Source organism: Dermatophagoides farinae, chromosome 2 (genome assembly GCF_024713945.1).
Source record: "Dermatophagoides farinae isolate YC_2012a chromosome 2, ASM2471394v1, whole genome shotgun sequence".
NCBI classification, from domain to species: Eukaryota; Metazoa; Arthropoda; class Arachnida; order Sarcoptiformes; family Pyroglyphidae; genus Dermatophagoides; species Dermatophagoides farinae.
Window position 1 is genome coordinate 6,704,551 of NC_134678.1, and position 26,503 is coordinate 6,731,053.

At 30.0% G+C, this 26,503-nt stretch overlaps 1 protein-coding gene across 1 annotated transcript; it reads right to left on the minus strand.

The window, feature by feature from the left end:
• Positions 1-28: 28 nt before the first annotated feature.
• Myo10A (unconventional myosin 10A) lies at positions 29-25,611 on the minus strand. The gene is made up of 23 exons (XM_047063005.2): positions 24,191-25,611; positions 16,113-16,229; positions 15,879-15,997; positions 14,647-14,710; positions 14,439-14,566; positions 14,291-14,365; positions 14,000-14,200; positions 9,781-13,921; positions 7,227-9,715; positions 7,071-7,167; positions 6,819-6,990; positions 3,952-4,085; positions 3,659-3,874; positions 3,376-3,521; positions 3,130-3,301; positions 2,950-3,019; positions 2,438-2,514; positions 2,215-2,297; positions 1,732-2,132; positions 1,163-1,647; positions 1,006-1,092; positions 782-916; positions 29-690 (listed from the first exon to the last, which is right to left on the minus strand). Exons 1-23 carry the CDS (start codon positions 24,395-24,397, stop codon positions 562-564), a joined length of 9,945 nt encoding a protein of 3,314 aa, XP_046918961.2. The 5' UTR covers positions 24,398-25,611; the 3' UTR covers positions 29-561.
• Positions 25,612-26,503: the final 892 nt, after the last annotated feature.

Below are 26,503 nucleotides of genomic sequence, written 5' to 3' on the forward strand. Positions count from 1 at the left end.
AATTTAACAAAAAAAACGATTGAAATTGTTCAATTTAACAAAAAAAAAATCTTTGTATTTTTTTTACTTTGAACTTCAATGAATGTGAATATATCATAAAAAATAAAATAATGAAAATCATAATAATAATCAACAAACAAAAAAAAATGTACAATAAATGATCAGGCAAATTGCCTTTCTGTCTGTGTCTTTCTGTCAATCACAATACGGACAGGAGTAGAAAAAAACTTGAAAAAAAACCTTCGAAAAAATAATGGGATAAAATACATGGTATTATAGTGGTAAAAAAAATTAATGATTAAATGTGTGTGTGTGTGTGTGTGGAGGTTGAAAATATTGGGTATGACCATAGTGAATGAAGAGAGGATACAAAATAGTCAAAATCGCCTTGGCCCAATCGCTACAATCATCAATTTTTTCTGATTATTATTATTCGATCTATCGAACATCGATAAATTATAAAGATTGGAGGCTAAAAGATGATAATGATGATGATGTCAATCGAACAACGTATGGCACTTGTCTAATATATTAGGTGTGTTCATTGTGTATAGGAAAAAATCAAGTTGATTGATCGCTCAATGATTTATCCTCTTGATTTCCATTTATTTGTTGTGATGAACTTCTTCCGCTTTTGAAATGTTGTTCGATTTCAATATATTGGCTTATTAAACGAGATATTTCATGAGCCTATTGATTTTTTTTTTTTTTTTTGGAAAAATGGTCAATATATAATCAGTGAATATTGTTCATTATTATATAATGGATATTTTTCGTGTACCTGATCGGTTTGGATTCGTGTAATTTTTTGTACCATTAGATTACCACATTTCATGTCCAAATATAGTGTTCCATCTTCGGAACGAACTTTTCGTGTGGAAATCACTTCAGAGAATGGATGACGCCAAACTTTTTCCTGAACAACGTGAACAATTTGAGAAAAAAAAACAAAGATTGACAGTTAGAAATTGAAATGAATAATTTCACCGACTAATAATCACTTACATGTGTTGCCATATCAAGAAAATGGACACCATCTTTATTCAGAGCCAATATATGGTCCAAATGAGTGTGAAAATCGTTTTGAATTCGCTGGAAATTTTCATTGAGAGAAACAAAAAATAAATGTTGTTGTTCAATGAGAAAAAAACAAGATATTTACTTTGACTGCAAAAAAACAAGATCCAAATAATGGCCATTTCTGTAAAATGTCCAAACATTGTGCTTTCGCTTCTATTGGTGACAATGCTGACATATCATTCCAATGATTTTGAACCATTTCTACCCATTGCATTGGTTTTATTGCCCGTAACGCTAGAACAGGTTTAGGTAGTAGATATTTTATCTCATCTTTTGTTGGCATTTGTTCTAATTCAGCAGCTCGATGTAATAATGATGCGATACGAGCAATTTGTTGCATAATATCATCGGATAATTTTTCTCCATGTATCTGTATGAGTAGACCTTCAAGATAATCGGGTGCCACTTGATTGAATACAACTTCAATGTAAAGATGACTATCAAGTCTTAATGGGTAATACCATACAGAACGACAAAATATTAGATAAAATAATTGACCATTTTTCAATAGTTCAGTTGTCACATCCAATATATATTCATCTTTATTCAATGGCATTGTGAATGGATCTGAAAGGGAAAAAAATGCCATTATATTATCATTACAGTCAAAAAAAAAAACGAAGAAAACATATTAAATTGTTGAATACAAACCTCCTTCGATGATACAATAAAGTGAAAATTCTTCCATTTCTAATGAATTAGTAACATTGAGCATGAGACAAATTTCTTCAATTATATCATTCACGACTGTCGTACAAGATGTACTTAAAATACGTTCAGTACCACCAGGAAGTCGATACATTTGTCGTTTAGATGTACGGCCAGCTGATATGGCTGCAATCTCTTCAATACTGGGAACATTTTTTCGGCCACCAAATTTAAATGTTTTCTTTAGATTTTTTAATGTTATATTTGCCGTAACATGGAATGCACGACGTTTATCATAAGCGGCCGTTTCGAGGTATTTAAATAGATATGGTCGTAATGTTTCAGAGCAATCAAAATATGCGGTTATGATTGAAAATAATCTCCATCCTCGTTGACAGCTATCACTGTTAATTAGATAAAAAAAATAAAGTCCGTAATGTAAATGACTCATCAATTGATTAGCAAAATTTTTTTTTTACTACTTACAGTTTTGGACTTTTATTACTCGTTGTCTGCTTCATTAGTTGACAATAAACTTCATCACGAATCTGTGGATAGCGATGACAGTTCTGTAGATTTTTTTTTATTTTTTGACGAAATAGAAATAATATAAATTAGAAAAAGATGTAATTACCAGAACTTTAAAAAAATATATATAATAACCGGTGACCTATATATACAAAGGTAACACCACAGACAACCAACTTACCAATAGGATTGTATAAACACAATCAACTTCATTCTGATTTTTAAGCATTGGTAAATCTCCCATATAACGCATGATTGCTATAATAGATATGAAACAAAACAAAAAAAAATATTTTAAAAAAAATTAAATGAATAAATGAAATGAATGAATGAATGAATGACAATAATGATCAACATTGCGAAACAAACAAAACAACAGAAAAAAAAATCACACAAATGAATGAACATCAAGGAGAAAAAAAAAGGAACTTGTATGATGAATGTAAAAATATACAATACATAAGGGAAACCCTTGTCAAATGTTCTATTTAATGATTAATATTGGCATTATTCATTCATTTTTCTCATTGAGAATTTTTTTTTTACTGCTTTAATTATACACACAGGCACATCATTAGACATACAATTTTACAACTAGGGTAATAATCACACATTTCATTGCATAAATAGGTTGCTAAACACAATATACTATAGTAATAGTAATATATGAGAAAAGAAAAATACAATATTTACCTGAAAAACATTCGACGGAAACTTTGTTTAACTCCGGTGGTAACATTAATAATGAGGATTGAATCGATGTCTGATAATTATAATAATTATATCATGAATGATGAACAAGATGGAAAAAAAACATTGTTGAAAACAAAATTATATATGGTTATTATTGAAATGGATTCTAGACATATTTACCTTTGAATATTTAACCAGATTGGCAAATTCACTCCACGTCCAATCATTTGTAGAATCGGTATTATTTTTACTTTTAATTTTTGAACTACGTTTTGATTTTAAATTTTCAATCAATTTTATTGAACCACGAATTGAATTGTTATTATCTTTGAGATGACCACGTAAATCATATCTATATATCAAAGTGAAAAAAAATAATTGATGATAAAAAAAAATTCGGCAATCATTTTCAAATGATTTACTTACTTATTAAGACTTTCACGAAAATTAAACAATGCAAATTGTAGTAATGAAAAATTTCCATTTGTATCACCATTCAATGACATGGTGCCTGTATTGGGTGTTGAATCACCATTTTTGATTGTTCCACCATTTTCATCGGCAAATTGATCCTATAAATAAAACAATTGTGACATTTTTTTTCCATGAATAAATAAGAAAAAAAATTGGTGTGAATGAAAATTTTAGATTGTCACACGAAAGTGAGCTTGATTATATGTAATTGCAAAAAAAAAAAAAAAATACTGACCGCTCTACTTTCGATCCATAAACTATTGAGTTCATTATGATGATGATTATTATTATTATGGCTACCATTCGTTGTTGATGTCGTATTCATTGATGAATGACCATCTTCTTTACTACCATTATAATGATGATGACCATTTAAATGATGGCCATTAACCGTTGTCGAATCCAATGAGGATAATCGATTATTAACATTATTACGTAATGAATCTTCATCCTGGAACAATGAACAAAAATTCAAATGGAAAGAAGATGAATTGAATGAAAATAATTAACAAAAATAGACACACATACCATTTGATGATATTGTTGTTGATGATGATTACGGCTAAGTTGATATGTTTGAATTTGTTGCTGTGTTAATGGTATGACATTTGATAATTGAAATAATCCACTTTCACCAAATTCTAATACACCGAATGCCCAACCTGAAATTGATGACACAAATTAATAAAAAACATGATTTTCGTAACAAAACCGGAAACAAAAAAAAATTTAAAATCAATTATCACACTCACACACACACACACACACACCACCAAAATCTAAAATTTATTACAACAAAAATTCAGGCCAATTACTCCAATCTCCTGGGCTACCAATATATACACACACACAAACAGTTCATCACTTCATGATGGGATTATTACACCAAAACTGAAAATAAAAATTGATGATGATGACAAAATGTGCTTCTTATTTGGGAAAAAAAATTAAGAACCAACAACAACGACAAATTTTTCTCATTATGTTTCAATCAAGGAAACAAACATACAAACTACTACCACCACCATTCACCAAAGTATGCACATATTAAACACCAAAAAAAAAAAATTCAAACCAACAAGCTACAAACGATGGATATTATTATCATCATCAGCAGCGGAAAAAAAGGTAAATGATGATGGTGAAATGATATTTTTTTTTTTTGATTAAAATCTTTGTTGATCACTGAAAGGAAACGATAGATTATTATTATTTTTTTGAGAAAAAAAACTTGCAAATATGTCATTTGAAAAATGACGACAAAGACGACGACGAAATAAAAAAAATCATCAGTAAAAGAAAAAAATAAATTGAAATGAAACAAGAAAATAAACATTCAACAACAACAACAACAACAATATGGAAAAACGTGCACGAAACTTTTTTTTTAATTTTCATCATCATCTTCATATGATAGGAAAAAAAATGCAATATGCAACAAGTGTGTGGTCAAACACACAGTTGAAAAAAAAGATAATTTACTATCTATAACGATGATGATGATAGTGATGATAGGGAATACATACATATTCATTTAAATGACATGATGATAATGATGATGATGATGTCCACAAACCAATAAACACACGAATGTCAGTAGATTGTATTGAATATTAAATGATAGATTGTCCGATACACACACACACACATACACATACACACAGATTAACATCAAATGAAATTTTTCAATAATGAAAAAATGAATTTTTTTCAAATTACGAACAAAATGACAATTGTGATGATGCTGATGCTGATGATGGTGAGACCAATTCAATAATGATGATTATCATTGAAAAAAAAATACGATATGATGATGATGATGAACGACGTGTATCGCTACACTATTCTAATGTTAATGTACAAGAAAAAAAAATAACGTATTCAACAAAAGAAGGGAAACACACAAATTTGTCAACAGAACAGTGCAACCAAAGGAAAAAAAGAGAGAGAAAGAGAAAAACGCAAAAGACGAAAGAGACAAACGATGGATCTAATGAAAAATGGCCATAGTATATTATGGCTATAGTTCCATTATGGAATTGAAAAACAATGACCAGAAAAATAAAATAAAAATTTTTTTTTTTTTTTGAAGCCAGAAGCTTAGAAGTAAAAAGAAAACAAAAACTCCAATGTAATGTACACAACTACTATAGTGGATATAACAGAGTGACAACTATTAAGTTGCTAAATATTTTAAACCAATCAAACATTTTTTCGACAAATAATAACAATAATCACCAATTTTCATGGATGGTTGAATAAATAGTGCATTGTTAAGAAACTATGTGTCCAATTTCTATTCTCTTTTCACCATTAATTATTGACTATGACTATATCTCATTTGGACCAGGATTTTTTTGCTTTTTTGTATCAGAGACGAATAAAGAAAAAAAAATGCAATAACCACCAGTTAACAATTTTTTTTTAGCATTGTACCACCATCAAATTAGTGGACGAAATTCTCGTTGTTTTTTCCATTTGTCAATTGAGACAAACTAATAATTCTATTGTTGACAGAGAAAAAAAAACCACAACCACAACCAAATCGACAAACCAGCTACTACTATATTTCAACTATTCATTTGTGTATGTGTGTTTGCGTGTTGTGACTAATGAAATGAAATGGCCAATTTCATTATGAATGTGTGATGAATCATAAAAATGATGAAATGAGAGAGAAAGAAAGAAAGAACAAAAAAAAGAATTGGCAATAAAACACAAGAGGATTTTCATGGATTTAATAATGATCATCAATGATATATATTAAAGAAGTGGCTGGATTCAATCCAGATTCTCTTTGTGGTGAACAGAGCAAAAGAAAAACAATTCAATTCGATCAGAGATCATTAAAAAAAATTTGAAACTTTTGTTTTGTGTTTAGAATTAAAATGAAACGAAATTACAGCGATGAAAAAAAATGACACATTTTCAAACGAAAAAAAAAGAAATGGCCAAGCATTTTTTTTCGTTCAAGATGACAACATATGCCCATAGCTAATGATGTGTCAATGTGTGTGTGTGTGTGTGTGTATAACCGCGCGCGTAGGTGTGTGTGTGTGTACACGCGTTCACAAACCATTTGAATATTCAAAAAAAAAAAAAAAAAATTATAAAAATTTTTTTTTGTCTTGCTTGTTCCATAATAATCACACATGAATGCATACATTTTTCACACACACACACAACACATATATACAACTTCCTGAATTGAAACCATATTTTCTTTTCGTCAAAATTATAATAACCATTTTTGTCAAAACAAAATGAAATAAAAAAAAGATAGGTAATCATTGCACATGTGAGTATATACTAAATGATTATGGTTTGGTTGTGTGTGTGTGTGTGTGAGTTTGAGACCATCTTTTGAATAAGACAAAGAAAAAATGAAAACATACCTTTAGCAAGTTGAAGATGTTTATTACGAACCACACGTATAATCGTATCCTTTTTAAATGAAAGCATAGATGGTTCTTGATTATGGCAATCTTTTATGGCACGTACAAATTCAACATTTGTTTGTTGATATTCATGGATGAATTTTTCCAATAAATTACGAATTTGTATGGCCTGTGTGTGTGTGTGTGTGAAAATTACAAAAGAAAAAAATAATCAAACAAATTACATAAAAAATGAACATTCACACATACCTTGTTTGAATACAACGTAATCCATTGATCGGTATTGTTTAAAAATATTTGTAAAGTACAATTGTTTGGTATTAGAATTTCTTGAATATCTTCATAGCTAAAGAAAGAGAGAAAAAAATCAAAATTCAACTAAATTCAAATAAATAATTTAAATACCTGAATTTTTCTACAACTGAAAGATAATCATGTTTGGAATTGGAATTTTTTTCTCTTTTAAATAAATAAACAGCAGCATGTGTGACGCCCAGATAATCAACTTGTGGCAATGTTTTCCCACCATTCACTGAATATAATCGACAAAAATAGCCGGGAAATTCTTTTGTCCTTTCAATGACGATACGTTTGAATTGTGGTTTAGCACTGTATACATTTGGATTATAGCTATGGATGCCTTCGGATTTCAGTAATTTTTGCAATTGTTGACTTTCTTCATCATTCAATCGTATACAATTTGGTAGATAGACATCTTGCACTATTTGCCAGAATATCAGATCCAATAAGATTGGATTTTCAATCGTTTCACTTGGTGTAAACATTTCTTTACGCATCTTTAAACGGAATTTGCATTTCGAGTAGGCATAAAAATTGATTTCATTTTTAAGATATAATTTTGTTTTGATTTGTTTTTCATGATGATCATCACGTGAAAGTGTAGATGAGTCGAAATTATTATTTTTTTCCAAAGATTTCATCGGTGATTGACCAACATCACCATCTGGTGTATCCATTGCAGTGTATGAAAATCCTCCCGGTATTCGATGTTTTTTACCAGATGAAATCAATGAACTTGCTGAACTATGATGATGGCCATTGGCAAGATGATCACCAAAGGATGGTGTATCCGATGATGATGGTGGTGGTGGTGGTGGCATTGATGAATTTCGTTTTGGTGACAGATGATGTTGATGATGGCTATAGGAATGACGATCAGTCGATGTGGATGAATGACGGCCACCTACACCATCTTCACCACTATGAAAATCATCTTTGAAATAACGATCAGGAGTAAACATTGGCCTATCAACAGATGATGATGGATTCGATGATTGTTGTGAACCGGCCGAAAATCGATTAAATGGACCTAATTCTTCTCGTCGTTCACGAAATTCTCGACTACCACTTTTACGAAGCAATTGATGTTGAGATTGATGAGGATTTTGATGATTTTTAATGAATTTTTTCACATTTGATGGTTCATAATTCGAGCTGACTAAACTAACATTATCTGGTGCTTGTTGCAAATGTTGTGACGATGGTGTTGATGGCTGATGTGTATGTGGATCTACTACGGCATGCATACCAACAATATTATCAACAGATTGTTTAATATTCGGTGTGCTAGTAGTCTCCATAAATGATGGCTGTGGACCATTCCGTAATGAACCCATTAATTGTCGTTCAAGTAATGCTTTACGTTGTTCACTCAATTTTTTCACTGAATTCATATTGGCTAGATCATCCATACTTTGACTTTGTATTACACCTTTTTTGCCATCTTTTCGTGAACTTCGTACACTTTGATCAATGGTCAATTGTTCAAGTTTGGCACGCATTTCTACACTGATACGTAGTTTACCAATACTACCAGGCACTTGTTGTTGTTGATTATTATCACTATATTTTCTTGTAACCAATTCTTTATGACCGTAATGTTGTTCTGATGTTACTTTGGTGTTTAGTTTATTTTCATTTAAATTATTACTGCTGTTGTTGTTGTTGTTTTGACTGGAAGATTTACCCGCAATAAGATTTTTATTATTATTGACTATTGCTTTGTTTATATTATTCTGTGAGCCATTATTACTATTTGAATGTTCTGGTTCAGCCGTATTCGAACGGATTGATTGAATATCAGTAGATTCACTACCACTTCGTTCATTTTTATTACCGTTACTGCCATTATTACATTGTTTTTCAATTTGTTTTTTACGTTTAAATTCGATAAAATTTGAACCCGATTGTTGATTTTCTTCGGATGGTGGTGGCCATCGCCATTTACCAATACGAACAGTTTTGGCACGTCCAAACACATCCGTACCGGGTGAAAGTGGTGGAGGTGGTGGCGGCGGCGGTGGTGGTGGTATTGGAAGAATCTTTATACTTGTACTATTTGTTTGTTTATTCATGTCATTGTTAATTGATGATTTGACATTGGCTGATGGTTTTTCCGTTGCAACCGATTTCGCTCGATCATGTCGCATCATATTTGATACATTGGATAAATCTGTTGTAGATTGAGCTTGTATAGGAAATATCGGCGATAATGATGCCAATGGATATGCTAATGAAGACATACTTGTACTACGTGGCATCAACGAATCCTGTCCATTGATAGCCGGTGTCGGTGGTGAACTAACCGTTTGTGCTAGTAAATGTTGTAACTGTTGATTCTGTTGTAATAATTGTTTTTGAATCTCTAGATTCTGTTGTAATGATGATGCCAGAAAGGCTCGTTGCTGCATTTGATACATTTGCTGTTGGATAACCTGTTGTTGTAGTATGTTAGGATCAACAATTTGTCCATTTAATGATGCCAAATTTAATTGTAGTTGACTATTAGACAGGTTGTTTGTACTACCAACAATCGTATTAGCTTGTGAATGATCAAGCGGTGTTAAACTCATTCGTGATGAATTTTGATGTTGCTATAGTAATTTAAATGAAAAAAAATAATTAATTTGTGTTTTTAGTTTTTGAAATCATGACTCACCTCAATTTCATTGGCACCACCTTTAATTGATTGTGCTAATGATCGTGCATCACTCATTGCATCATCTAATTGTGCATCCAATACTGGATTGAAAAGATCATCAAGATATTGATCTAATTCTGAAGTATGTGATGGTATTCCCATATGACGTATATGTGATGCTAATGATGGTGCTTCAGATGTATCGGACATTGCCGATATGCCTTTGATTGAAAGATTATTATAATCAGCTGATTCTTTATAACGATTTGAATTTGATAAAAATTGTTGACTTTTCGAAAGACCCGATTGCTTTTGTGAATACTTTTTATAACGTTTATGATTCTCTTTATTATTATCCGAACAACTTTGTGATTCAGTATCATTCAAACAAGATGATGAATCTGATTCAAATGATGATGATGTTGTGGAAGAATCTGGTCGAATAACATGAGGAGATTTACCACGATGTGCTGGTAAAGGACCTGATCGATTTATTTCTATTCCATCTTTGGTTGTTTGTGATTGTCGTTGAAGATTTTTACGAGAAGATTTACCATTTTCTGAGGATGGTGAGGAATTATTATCTCTTGCAGTAAAATTCATCAATGAATGATGTACAGGTTGATTGTGGAATGAATCAGAATCTTCATTATCACTACCGCCAGTAAGTGAAGCTGTTTTATGTAATTTATCTCGTGAAAAGTATCGTATATTTAGATTCGAATTTGCAGCTAAACCCAATTCTTGCATAGAAATCGAACGATGTTTGAGCAATTTATCTGATTGTTTATCACCTTTTCTTGTGTATAGATTTTTACGATTATTTCGGAGTTCTTTTGATTTTTTCTGATTCGATTGTGAATCCGATGATTTTTGATTAGGATTCGATATGTATCGTTGATTTAGACGACTTTTTTCCGATAATTTTAATTCTTGATCCGATTGTTCTATCGATGGTTCTTCTTCAATCAAATGTGTGAATGCTGCAAATGAACAAGCATTTTTTAGATAACGTTCGTTCAGTTTACTATGGACAGCCAAACCAAAACCAGTACCATCATCATTATCGGTACGAACCAACGTTTCTCCAGACATGGAACGAAGCATTTTTTGATTCAATTGACGTTGAACATTTGATTTCAAGAACATATGCTGCTGATGAGGCACATCTCGTTTATTTGGCAATTTATTTTCGTGATTCTGTTCAAGAATTTCTCGTACATTAAATTTGTTTATTAGATCGGGATTATGAGCTGGATTGATTGTATTTCGAATGCCATTCATTCGGGTTTGACCACTACAGCCAATAAAATAATTTATCGATGCTGGAAAACGTGGACATAATTCCATCTGTGACACCATATCCAAAACATAATCATCACCATTCAATGAATAGATATCACCATAATTATCTTCAAAATCAATACTCCATCCATTGTGATTATTTTGAAATCCAACAGATTTTAATAATTCGGTTGTAACTTGTTCTGCTGTACTCCATGAATCTATTTGGCAAAGTTTTTGATCCCCATTGGCCATATTCAATTCGATAGATGTACCACAATTTTTTGACATTGCTTTCCATTCCAAAAGCGATGGTGGATAAGCTCTACAATTATATTGTTCATGATGATCATTTATAAGCAATAATCGTTGCAAGATTGGACGAATCAAATTCGGTGCATGATCCGATACATATTTCAATAAATATTTATAAAGCAATGCACTTGGTGAAAATGAACTAAGACAATGTATCATCAATGTCCATGCACGATCACATGCATCGGCATTATCATTTTGCCATGTTTGATTACATAGTTGGCAAAGAATTTCATCGCGTAGATTTAAATTGGCCAGACCTTTCTGTACAATATAATCGGCAAAAAGTTTCTCTTTTTTTCCAGATAATTCTTGATCATATTGAAATCTTAAAATTAAACTAAATAATGAAAGTGATTCATGGAAATCTTCGTCAGAATTTTTCTGTAAAAATGGCGTTTTAATTGGCTCCTGTTTAGCTGACCATTGTTGTGAACGAAAATAAATGTTTGTAAATTTGGCAAATGAATGATGATCAATATCACGTGGAATTTTATTCGGTTGTTTCGATGGTATGACCGCTTTTACTTGTTTAATAATATCACCATATTGATGAACACATTTCCATTGTTCAAGATTATCCAATAAATCCTCTAATTCTGGATCAAAATTTAAATGATTTAATGAACCACTATTATTGGTTGAATCGACAAGACCATTTGATTGTTTTCCAACATTTGATGACAAATTATGTTTAGTAGTAGAAGCTTTATTATTTTCCATTATCATTCGTTCCATTTCATGTTTATGTTTCAATGTACGAAATTGTTCATATTCTTTTTGTTGTTGTCGGGCACGAAACGTTGCTTGCAAACGAACAATACCACGTTTCAGTGTTTGATAATTACGACGTTGACGATATCCGCGATAGGCACGTTGAATGCTGACTGCACCACGTTTCATACTATTATAACGATGTCTAGCTAGATAACCACGAACATATGCTTGAATTTTCGAAACAGCTCTGATCATTATTCTATGTCGTTCTTTTTCCAATATTGTTTCAGTTGATTCTTTCAAAAATATTTTCGAAAATCCTAATCGATAACCTTGGCTCCCGGGTATATACTTTTCCATGATTAATCGTGTAATCTCTTTTGATGGTGTACCACGTGGTAATTGACTAGTATTGATAAAACTATGATAACGTGATACGAATTGTGCGTATTTCATTCGTACTGAATAGCCATCTTTGCGAACATTGATCGTTTCTAATAATGCTGATTGTCGTAGTTGAGCAAAAACAATTTTATCATCAAATTTCATTGGTTCACGATCATTATTTGGTCGAATACAACGTATAAACCAAGGATTTGTTTGTGAAACAATTTCAAATAGATTGATCAATGATTCCTGAAAACGTGCCGAAACAGTTGGTGCACGAGGTTTCATCGTTATAAATCGATTATCGATTCTTTGCGATTGACGGCCATTATCCGTTAATTCACGAGCATAGTAAAAAATCTTGTTCATAATTGGCATCTTGGTCGATTGAAGAGCATCAACAATGTCCACTTTCAAAATATTTCGATTCTTTTCAAGAAAACCTTCAATATTATACCAAACTTGTCCTTCAAAATGTTTGATTCCAAATTCTAATGCATTCATTCGTGCACGGCTATAGATTTCATTCAATGCATGATTATAATGACATTTTTCAAGAAATGAATTATCACTAGCTTTTGGGAAATTACTTTCATCTTCTAATAATGGCAATATTCCAATCGGTTTTTTCGATATTAGATTAATAATCAGTTGATTATCTGGATATTCAATATTTTTCCATTCCACTTTTTCCTTCATATATTCAGCATGTTCTAATTTGAATATACATTTAATATAATGATTGAACATCATTTCATTGGCATAATTAATGCACAATTGTTCGAAGCTATTCTCTTTTAGATTCTCAAAACCAAACATATCTAGTACAGCTATTTTAGGTCGCCGTGAAGATAGGTCACTTTTATAGACAATATGATTGATACGATGAACAAGCCATGTGAATAGGCTCATATAAAGTAGTTTCGATATGGCATCACGAATGTCTAATGCTTGATCAATATTTAATGGTGTGAGAATAAGTTCGGTTCGTGTTTCGGTGGCTTTTACGGTCAATATTTTAAATATATCTTCGATGGGAATATGAAGCAAATGTGACACCCATTGAATCTCAGCATCACTACCAATCTCTACGCCTTCTTGCCCATGACGAAATTGTTTACGATGAAAATAAACGTTGCCTAAATGAAGAATCGATGCTAATATTCGAAAAATTATATCCTGTTCTTCATTGGTAAAACCTAAAACTTGCATAGCACCGATCAAAAAACGAAAATCTTCGGCATCATCTTTGCCATCTATTTCAATACAATTGCCTTGATTGAGGTAAAAATATTTTTCCGCTGCTTGAAGACCATATTTTTCTTTCTCCATATCGCTTAGACCGGCCAATAATTCATAGAAAATATGAAAATTACGTTCATCTTGATTATGTGAAACGATTCGTGATTTCTCATGCAAAAATTCGATTGTACGGGCGCCTCTTATAATGCCATTACTTTATAACGAAAAAAAGAGATATTATCAATGGATTCTGATTGATTGTAATTATTATCTAATTATATAATTGACTTACGTGTTAAAATAGATTTCAATGTATTTACAGTAACGACTTGCATTATTATTACGGCTAGTTTTTGCATTACCAAATGTTTCCAATAATGGTATGGATTCTAAAATCTGTTCGGTTATTATGTTTGATGGTGATTTATTGATGGCAGCAAGATATTGTAACAATAGTTTAGTGTTTTCCGTTTTACCTGAACCGCTTTCACCACTACAACATTTCAACAATGAATGGAACAAACAAACAAACAGGTTAGAAAAAATAAATTAACCCCTTTTTTTCTAAACAAATGTAACAAACCAGATTAATATGCTTTGGCTTTGATTATCTTTCAACAGCTTTTGATAGGCTAAATCACCAATTTTAAATAAATGCCTGTATAATGGAAAAAAGTAGATGACAATAACGTTAATCAATGAATGAAAAAAAAATGGATAATGGCACTTACGGTGGTTGTGATAAACGATGTTGATAATAAAGTTGATTATGATTTTGATATTTTTTCACAATATTTAGACCATAAATTTCAAACATTTTGTATGGATTCAATGATACTAGAATATCTCCAATAAATGTCTGTTGTGTCCAGCAAAATAGAAAAAAAATTAGTAAACAAAAAAAAATCAATGAAAAAAAAACAAAAAAAAAAAACTCACATAAATTTTGTTTCGTTCATAACGTTTTTTCAGATTCCAAAACAAAGCCGATTCATGTAAATCACTGGTGGAAAAAAAACAGAAAAAAAAATTGATCACAATTATTGGATTTTTTTTTGAAAAATTTCACTTCAGCCTATAAATTCAAAGGAGAAAAAAAATGTGTCTAAAAATAGAATCGGAACAAGGTTAATCATATCGAATCTTCCGGCATCTAACCAATTTATTCACTAACGTATACATTTTGAATTCAAATTTCTTTCTTTTCTTGTTGTTAATCGGCAGTTTTTTTTCTATTTTATTTTCTACCGATTACCTATAATCATCAATAACAACAACAGTAACAACAAATTAGATATAGACTTTATTGAATATATATATACAGAGATGGAATTGGTGAATTCGAAATATTAAAGAAAGAGAGAGAGAGAGAGAGGGACAACGATAATCACCATTTATTATTGATCTATCTATCGATGTGTGTGTGTGTATGATGGATAAATCAAAATTTGATTCAATAAAAAAAAAATAATCTACTTCACAAAATATATATACATTTGTTATTTTGGCTAAATATAATATAATGGTACGAATGATCATCGAAGATTGTTGTACTACCTCTTTTCATATTTTTTTTCTTCTTCTTCTTGTTATCCATCAATTTTTTTTCTCTGTTTCCTTTGGTTGATTTGATTATTAGGTTTTTTTTGTCTAAACTAGCCATGTAATATTTTACTGTATGTATAAAAAAAATCAAAATCATTCAGTCGGGTCAGCTTTGCTGTATGTTTATTGATTACAAACGAAATAAAAAAAAACGGAAAATGAAAAATTTTCCATCATTATTATCCATTGAACGGGTGTGGATAAATTATTCATTTTTTTCTGTTTTCAACATTCTTTCACATTCATTATATTCAAAAGATTATGTTGTTGCTTGTTGTTGTTTTTTTTTTCGAAGTTTCACATTTAGTAGTATTTCAATTTAAATAAATCCTTCGTATTATGACCATTATACTATATGGGGAATGGATCGGTATTGCATTGAATAACCATAATGGATTATTACAGAGAGAGATTTGTAACTTTTGTTTGTTATTTTGTTTTAAAAAATCTTTATCTAAGATTCAGAGATTTAAAAATATGATTGAAATGTGAATATGAAATTATCCGTTGGTCGGACCACCAATACGAAGATTGAATTAAAATCAAATATGCAGCAATCGACTTACTTTAAATTAATCATATCATCAATACCATCTTCGCCATTATTTTGATTATTAATATTCGGTAGAAAATCATTTCGTTTTCGTATGTTTTGCGGTTGATTTTGTATATTATATTCTTGAGTCTAGAAAAAAAGAAATCATTGATCATCAATTTTTGAATTGTTTGAAAAACAATTAAATTGAATTTGATCATCATCATCAATATATGAGAATATAAAAAATTAAAAAAAATATTACCTGATCACCTGGAATCGTACTGTGTACGATAATTATTTGATTTGAATCTGAACATTCTTGCACGATTCCGGGCATCAATGTTTCATTGCTGCCATCGTCAAACCAAACAGGATCACCCTTTTTTTACGACGAGAAAAGAATTGAGAAAATTAAAATCAATTGATCAATTGATTATTCAATGAATTTTGTATGTGTTTTGTTTCGATCATCAACATGAGTTATTATAATGTACAAAAAAGTCCAGACATTTATAATAAAAAAAAAATTCACGACATTGAAATCAAAATCGAATCATCAACAAGAAACAGACACAAACACACAGTAGTCGACCTGAACGAATTCATTTGAATCGTGATCATCAACAAGTATAAGAAAAAAAAATTGTAAAAAAAAATTGAACTTAAACAAACACACATGAGCGTATCGAAATGAATCAAAGACAAAAAAAATGATGATGATCATCATCATCATCATCGAAGTACATTTAGTCCATTATTTGTTCATCAACAGCAACAACAAAAAAAACATTGTGACGAAGAATCAAAAAATAACCATAGAAAAAACAAATATGTAAGTAGTAGACTTTAAATTGAACAAAATTTTCATGCGATCATCATCATCATCATTCACAATGACAATCAATGAATGAAAAACAAAACAAAACAAAAAAAAAAACGTGAAAAATTTTGTCTATGATGATATGATTCAATCATAATCAATTTGTGTGACTAACAATACAAATATTGATTTATTATATACCCGGCCCATATATATATATTTGGCCGGTCGATTATATTCCATAGTTATGGTATGCCAAAAACCTTAAAGATTTTTTTTTCCACATTATATCAATATATATGAATAATACAAAAACAGTAGGAGATGGCAGAGAAAAGAGAAATTTGAAAGAAAAAGTGAAAAAAAAATAAAAAGTTTTCCGTTTAGAAATTTGGTTTTTTACCACCACCACCACCACACACACATAACGTCATTGTAAACTGTTACAGATTATGTCATTATTCTTCTTCTTCTTTTTCGGCTTCTCCATATAACAATCGAAACCTGATTATTTCATCATCATCAATCGATGTGTACAACAACAACAACAACAACTGTAGAACAATCATCAATTCAAATGTTGAAAATGAAACGGATTTTTTTGTTTCTGTACAATGATCCACAATTGTGTACCACATAACAGGCAATGACAATAAACAATAATTATTCATTCACAATGAATTCGACAATGATTCACATACACACACACACACACACACAAACACACAGAGCTAATTACAATCAAATCTATGGTATAAAAAAAATGATGATGATGAAAACAAGAGAGAAAGTGGGAAAATATTTCACAATCAAATGAATTTTTTTTTCGTCACTTTTTTTCTTAATCTAATTCTCAACAATTATTGTTGTTGTTGTTGTTGTTGTTGTTTTTATTTTCATTTTCATGCTGTTTTTTTTCACATTCATTATACTAATTTGTGGACTAAATTTTTTTTTCTCTTGAAAATTTGTTTCACATGTTCATTCACACATTCATTCAATTCAATTACTACCAATTGATCATCATCATCATCATCATCATCAGCATCATGTCGCGATTTTTATTGCTATATAACCAATTGGACAATAATTTATTCAAACAATTGGTCATCATTGTTTTTGGCTAAAATTCAATTCAATCAATCACATTTTACATAAATTAAATAAATGTTCCATTCTATCAATATACTGGCTGGTTCCAGAAACAAAACAAAACAAAACAAAAAATAGGATACGCCCAGAGAAAAACAAATTGCATTCCATATGTGTGTGTGTGTGTGTGATTGATACACACCCGACACGATTTTTCGATTGATAATTTGGAACTGGAACTGGAACTGGAACAAACGAATAGATGAACATGAGACACACACAAGGCGTTAACGTTTGTTTGTCATCTTAAGTATCATTTGATGATGATGATGATGATGGCAAAAGAAGAAAAAAAAATTCCAAATCTGTTTAAGTAAATATGTTTCATTTTTTTTTAAACAGATGACAATCAGATGATTTCTATCTTTGTCTCCATTTATTCTGATGATCTAAATGAAAATGTTTTTTTTTTTTTATTTATTTATTATCATTGTTGTGGTTGTGGTTGTTCGAGTGAAAAAGAAAAAAATATTAATAATTTTCTATAAATAACCCTTTCTTGACATTCGACTATTTGTTTCAACAAAAAAAAAACAACAAAATGAAATGAAATGAAATTCTCTCTTTTTTTATCGTCCATTTTTCGTCTTCATCTAAATCGATAATAACGAATGACAATAATAATGTATTGTGTGTGTGTGTGTGTGTTTGTATGTGTTGCATTATTCCATTTTATCGTCAGTTAAAAATCTCACTAACCTCTTTCTATATTCTATTCATCTATATTCCTCCCTATTCATCAACAATATATATGTTATTAAGGGTTGGTGAAAGTTCAAAATAATGATGACAATGATGATGATGATAAAAATAACAAAAAAAAAAATTGTCAAACATTTGGTTTTGTTTGTGTGTGAACCTTGTGTGCTAAAATGATCCATCTTTGTTGTTGGTTGTCAACATATATGTTGTCTCACTCATCTCAGACATTGCCGTTTTGTTAGTATAATGATGATTGTTGACGAGAAAAAAAAATTGAAAATTTTTCGTTTTCTTCACCATCATCATCATCATCATCACCATGAAAAAAACCTATTTTTTTTGCTGTTGTTGTTTTCTGATTATCAAGATGAACATTATTATTATGTATGTCATCATAATCAGAATATTGTTCACATTATCAATCAGAACTTTTTTTTTCAACAGCAACAAAAAAAAATGACACGCACACACACACACACACACATGACATAATAAATTGAATCAAACAACAACAACAACAACAAAAAAGTATTCTGTGTGTAATTTTGATTGTAATGAATGATAATTCTTTATAAAAATAAAACGTTTACGAGTGCAAAAAAATGATGATGATAAATGAATGGATTAGATTTAGATAGTTTGTATCGAAATTGAAAATGGGATATAAATGTACGTGATTAGCATGAAAAGAAATGTTAAACTTTTCAAACTTTTCAAACAATTAACAAGCAAATAAAATAAATTGCAAAAATTAAATGATGATGATGATGATGATAACCATGTTTTTTTTCAATCAATCCAGTTTGATTGATTCAAAATCAAATGGGGAAATAAACAAGCTCATCATTTCTTTATAGAAACAAGCCAATTAATATCCATCATCATCATCATCATCATCATTTACATTCAAATTGATTATTATTCACTTTTACATTTTTGAAAAAAAGAGGCTTCGAATGAAAGCGCGAGCATAGAAAAAAAAACACGTTTTCGTTATATAACTGTATATATTGCCTTGTTATATGTGAAACATCAATAAATACAATATACTACCACCGATGAATGGATGAATAATAAATTCATTCCATTTTATTTCATAATCATCATCGTTAAACATGGACACGATATATTAATTGATTTAATCTGTTAGATGAAAACAAAACAAAACGAAAATGATGAGAAAAAAAAACAAGAAAATTATTTTCAATGCTTGAATGTTTTGAATGCAATTATTTTCTTGTTGTTGTTGTTGCGTTGTATTCCGACAAACTCGAATTGAACTCGAGTTGATCTATCGTCGTTATTTTCATTGAATGAATGATAAATGTCTAAATGGAAATGAACATATCTTGTCTTCAATCCAATATGTACGGGATTTATTATCAATTTTCCCGTCCTATGTAATAGGAATAGATGGGAATTTTTTTCAGTTGTAACTGGAAAGTGCTATAATGTTTCGATATGTTCGTTCACATCGGAATTATCATTATTCCAGGGAAAAAAATTATTTGTTTTTTTTCTGTATTTTGTTTTCGTTTGATAAATTAAAATGTCGATGGATTTGGAAAAAATCATGGACAAAAACGTGCAAACAATATGCACGTAGGTGATGTTTATATGGATATAAAATTATCATGATGATCATCCCAAATGGATATTTTTTTTTGTTCCAATCGCTCATGACAAATCGATCCACGAACTTCCTACATTTTTTTCCCTCTCCCACACACTTAAAATTCAACTAATTAAGTTGAGTAAGCTGATTTATGGTGAGAAAAGATCAATGAAAAAAAATGTCATCGAATTTTACATAAATCAATCATTGCTGTAATGGTATTGATGATTGGCCAAAAAATTCAAGCGACCGGAACAAAAATTCTAACAATAATCAATAAAATTCAATCATTCAAACTATTGAATCCATTATTGTATAGGTCATAATTGTCATTTTATCAATTATAGATCATTTAATCATTTAACGATAATAATGATGATTATCATCTTTCTCATTGGATAAATAAATCCAATAATCACCAATCCAAATGTAAAAAAACGACGACTATGAATAATAATAATGAAAAAAAATGGAAAGTATGTCGATGTGAAAATTTTAAGAGAACTTGTTGTTTTCAAATAACAAAAAACAACAACAACAACAAACTAATATCTGCAAAAAAAAACAGTCCATATATCTGATCAACCATGGGCGATTTCTGTTGTTGTTGTTGTTGGACCCACACAAATGAACGGAACAGTGTTTAAACAGGAGAGAAAGAAAAAAAACAAACGAAAATTCCCACATTCCACGCTAACAACTACATTTTTTTTCTATAAATATATTATCGCTTGGAATGGCAACAAACAAACAAACAAAACAAAACAAAAATCAAAACAACACTGATGGAAAATGAAAAAAAAATTTCACACGAACAATTCCATTATTGAAACGAACCGATCAATCGTCGAATATGTATTTGTTCAATCATCATCATCATCATCATCACCTGTGACTTTTACCTGTCGCCAATCGAACAATAACAACAACAACAACAAAAACAATCTATTCACACTTGTTCATCATCAATTCCAAGTTTTTTTTTGGAGAATTTGTTCAATTTTTTTTTGTCAAATGATCGAAAAAAAATTGAACATTTGAGATTTCTATTAATAGAAATCTGATGGATAAAATACCAAAGAAAAAAAAATCACCAATCTCTCCCTCACCCATCTCTCTCAAATGTTTCTCATGGAAAAAAAACATTCGAATAAAAAAAAATTTAATTTAAAATTTACATTAAAAAAAATATCAAATCCATGTCTATATGCACACACCAGGGGCCAACTGTACTATTATCATCATCATCATTATAATTTGATATGGTAAATGTTTTGTATGAAAAGATGGTAAACCTAACCAACCTGACCAAAATGTTACCATTTACATATACGAATTATAAATTGTCATCATCATCTCATTCATCATGTATTGTCAATGTCGATATGCTATAATTATGTTTTGGCTCGATCATGATCATCATTGTGATGAAGAGAATAAAACGACCACATCATTTGATGAAAATTTTTACCAATTTGGTTAAAAAAAAGATGCTCATTTTTTTCTATTTCATTTCTCTCAACAATGACACTCATTGCTCAATGATCATCATAGTCATCATTGCCATAGTAGGTAGGTAGGATTCGTCTTTTTTTCAATCATCATCATTAACGGTGATGATGATGATGATGATGATGATGATAACAATGAAAATCGTGAAAAAAAACGGAAATTTAAAATCTCTTCTGCTTTTTTATTCACATTTTTCAATTTTGATTATCATTTAATTGATTACCGGAATCGATATTTTTTTTTACCGGGAGAGAAATATATATGTCATCATTATTAAAATGAATGATACATGAATCACCAATAACACAGACAAAAAAAAACGAAACAGAACGGTCATTGTACTGGACGGAAACTCGTTGTTGCTGTTGATCATGATTATGTCATAGATTTATTTAGTTGTTTTTTTTTGGCTTCTGACATTCAACAATGAAAATTACTATTATTAACCATTACACATATATATATGCACATACATGCACACAGACACAGAGAAAAGGTTAAATTTTTTTTTTTTAGTTTGAAAGTTGAAGTTTTTTTTATAAATTATTACCATTTTTTGAATGTATTCTGTGTGTGTGTGTGTGTTTGCCGCTACAACATGTGTCATTTACTTCCTAACATTGTCATTATCAATGAAATTTTTTTTTTGGAATTACAAAACTGTATAAAGAGTTAAATCCAATCATTATCATTATTTTGTTAGTCACTTGAATCAGAAATTTTCAAATTAGAAAAAAAATAGTCATGTTCATTTTAGGATGGAAAAAAATAATTAATTCATTTCAAGCAACGAAAACGACGACAACAACAAAATTTCTTGAATTTGAATTTTTTTTTTATTTTGCTTCTTGTGAATTTCCAATGAATCACCTGTAGGTTATACAGACTACATATACAGAAAAAAAACAGATAGGATTGATTGACAGATAGACATGCAATTTGAAATTGTCAAATTTAGGCAAAAAACAACAACAACAACATGAATATTATAGTCATATAGACATCATGAAAGTGATTCATTAGATAGATCAAAAAAAAAAAAGAAATATAAAATGACAACAACCTGTTGCGTGGTTTGTGGTTTGTTAACAATACTGGTGATAGATAGATCATATGTATGTGGATATTGAATAACAATGAAAAATATTATCATCTTATCATTATCATCATCATATGGAAAAAAAATTCACTAAATGCCTGAATGAAGATTGTAAATAAAAAAAAAAAAAAACATTTGTCAAATGTAAATAATAGTGGTGTAGGTTGTCAATATTTTTTTTCTTCTCAGTGAATGAATGACATTTACAATTTATTTAGAAAAAAAAACCGATTCAATCTATTGTATAGTATATTATATTGTATTTATGAATGACAATAAAATAAAAGCATATATATCGATGAATGAACAACAAACAAAGTGTTGAGAAGCAAAAAAAAAAAAAAAAAAAAAAAAAAATCCCGTCCATATGATTAATAACAATAACAATAACAATAAATAAATAACCGATAAATATTTTTTTTTCTTTTTGAAATTTGATTGATTCATTGCGAGAAAAAAAACTGAATGAATGAATGAATGGATGGATGGAAAATTCAAATTTATCGGATAATAATAATAATAATTTTTTTCCAAGTTTTACATTCAATCACATTTGCCATATGGCAGCAACATGTGAAAAAAAAACAACGAAAAGAGAGAGATCCATTCAAAGATTTTGCTAACTGATTAAATGAATAATGTAAATAAATAAATAAACAGAAAGATGGTAGAAAATTTTCAACGGGTACACACACACACACAGACAGACACAATTTCCGTCATTTTACATCATCATCATCATCATCAAGAAAAAAAAATTTCAGGTAAATAATCAAATGATTGGCCTATTTTTTTCATCAAAAATTTTTTTGGTGACTATGTATTTATCAAAAAAAAAAAAAAAAAAAAAAATTATGAATCACTCACTCACTCATTCATTTCATTTTCATTTTTTTACGATTTTACCTTGCCATTCATTCGATGCATTTCTATAATGAATAAATACATCGAACAATAAATCAAAGATTGACAAGACAACAACAACGACGAAAAAAATTGGGCCAAAAAAAAATTCAAATTTAAACCAAAAAAAAAATCTAGATTATCAAAAATTCTATTTTTTTTCTCTCGAACCAGAGAAAAATAGATATCAAATGGAAAGAAATGATCAACAATTTTTTTTTCAATTATCATTTGAAAAATGATCGACTGAACACGAAACTAAACGACTAAACAAAACGAAATGGAAAAAAAGCACCACCACCAAAAAAAATGAGACAATGAATTGAAATTTTAAAATTAGAAACATCTAGACCAAAAAATAATAATAATTTGAATACACCACCATTTTTTTTTCTGTAATGGATATTTCAGATATTCAAAACAAAAAAAAAATCCAAATCGACAACAATCAAAAACAATTGATAGAGAAAGAAAGAAAATGTGTTTGTAAAAGTTTTTGAATTCAAAATAAAAATGTTGGAAAATTTTTATATTTACAATTTTAAACGATTCGATCGGTTTTGGTGTCGATGGCCGAGCCATTTGGTCATCGGCATTTGTTGATGATGTTGATGTTTGATCGATTTCGGTGGCTGTGGTTGTCATTGGTGGAGATGTTGCCGTTGTTGTTGTTGTTGTTGTTGCTGTTGTTGTTGATTGTGGCCCAATGGCCGATGTTAATGGCTGTGCCGAAATGACGGGCATTTTGAATGAATTTAGATTAACAACAACAAAAACAACAACGGTAGTAAGCCAAAATTATGGTTATGGCCAAACAAATTATTATCTATTTTATTTATTTAATCAAGAAAAAAAAATGGCCACAAACATAGACACAGACACAAAAACACAAGGATGGCTAAAAAAAAATATCTAGACTTAATAATGTAGAATTTTAATTGGTTATCAATCATCAAGCGTTTTTTTTTATCCTAATCATCGATATGAACATGAACTGATGGTGATGATGATGATCGATGATTGATAATTTTTCTGTTTCTCTTATTTTCGATGCCAAGTTTTAATCGAGTAATAAGAATCGGGCCATTAATATATGATGATGGCGGTGGTGGTGAATTTTTGCCACGACCACAAAAAAAACAGACAAAGACACAGTTAAATTTGGCGGTAATTTTTTTGTTGTTGTTGTTGTTGTTATTCGGTAATCGATTCTTTGATGATTTTGATAATGATGATAAGGATTTGAACTAGAAGTTTTCGTTGTTGTTGATGATGATATTTAAAGTGTAGATTGAAAAACAAAAAATTTGCACATGGACAAAAGGAACTTTGGGAATGAAAAAAAAAAAAATTTTTTTCTTGAATAAATCTTGTTGATGTCGATTGAATTCAATTAGAGAATGAGAAAAAAATAGGAACAAAATGATTTAAATTGCACTGAAAAACAATGACAAAAAAAAACATTGATATTATGTGATTGGCGAGTACATTCGATTATTCGAATGGATGCTCATCAATCGACAGATGTTATCAGTGATGAAGAATATTTATTCATGCCATTATCATCTATTCAAAATAATAATAAATGATTTTTTATAAAGAATCATACGTTTCAATTTCAATTTTCAACCATCATCAACCATCACCACACCACCACCACAACAACAAAAACAACAACAACAATCACCACCACGTTCAATGGCCATATCTCGTCGTATATGCATATTAATATGCTACATGTCGATGATGATGATGATGATGTTGTCGATATTTGATGGAGATTTCACACAAACATCATGATGATGATCTTTTTTTTGCAGGTAAACTTTTCTGCTTCTTCTTTTTCTTCTTGTGGAGCTACATTAATAATAATCTAAAGGTAAGAAGAGCATCAGCAACAAGAAGAAGAGTAAAATAACACAAAACAAATGTGAATCAGAAGAAAAAATCCACCACCACCACCACCACCATCATCATCATCATTATCATCATCATCAACAGCAGCAGTGAATTCATTTTTTAAAGTTAAAATGAAAAAAAAACGAATGAACAAACGAACAGATCTCGTTGTAGTTGTTGTTGAGAATGTGATATTCGCTTCTAAAATGAAAAAAAAAATGTTCTCGCAACTTGTTGTTATTGTCGGGAAAGCATTCATATACACAGACACATAGTGCCATGGCATTCTCATTTGAACTTTTTCTTCTTCTTCTTCTTCTTAATCGAAGTCATCAAGCAACAACAGGTAGTGTTTGTCGAAATATTTGTGTTTCGGCGGCCAAAGGCAAGAAATAAAAAAAAAATACCTGTTCGTTCCTCTCTTCTTCATACAAATCAATGAGCTCTCTTTTAAGTTGAAATCACTTCATTCATCAAGGAATCTTCATCATCATCATCATCATCATCAGTCTATAATGGTGGTGGTCTTGTATTTATACAACAAACACATACCACCACTACTGCCACCATACATAATAACCGACCATGGTTATGATGATGATGATGATGATGAAGACCACGTCGACCGTCGTCGTCGATCATCTTGATAGGCCATATACCTGGTCCATGATCACCATCGATATATCTTCTTTCTTCTTATTGCCTTACAATATTTTCGGACCTGTTGCAATCGTTTTTTTTCCAAAATTACAACTACAACTACAACAGAAGATACTACGATTAACGAATAAACAAGAACTTCTATGTATAATATTTACCGTGAACTAATGGACATTGGGAATGTCGTCTACCTTTTTTTTATAAATTTTTTCTTTTTTTTTCGTCGTCGTCGATCTTGTCATGATCAATAGCATCATCATCATCATCATTGGACAACAAATGTTGTTGTTA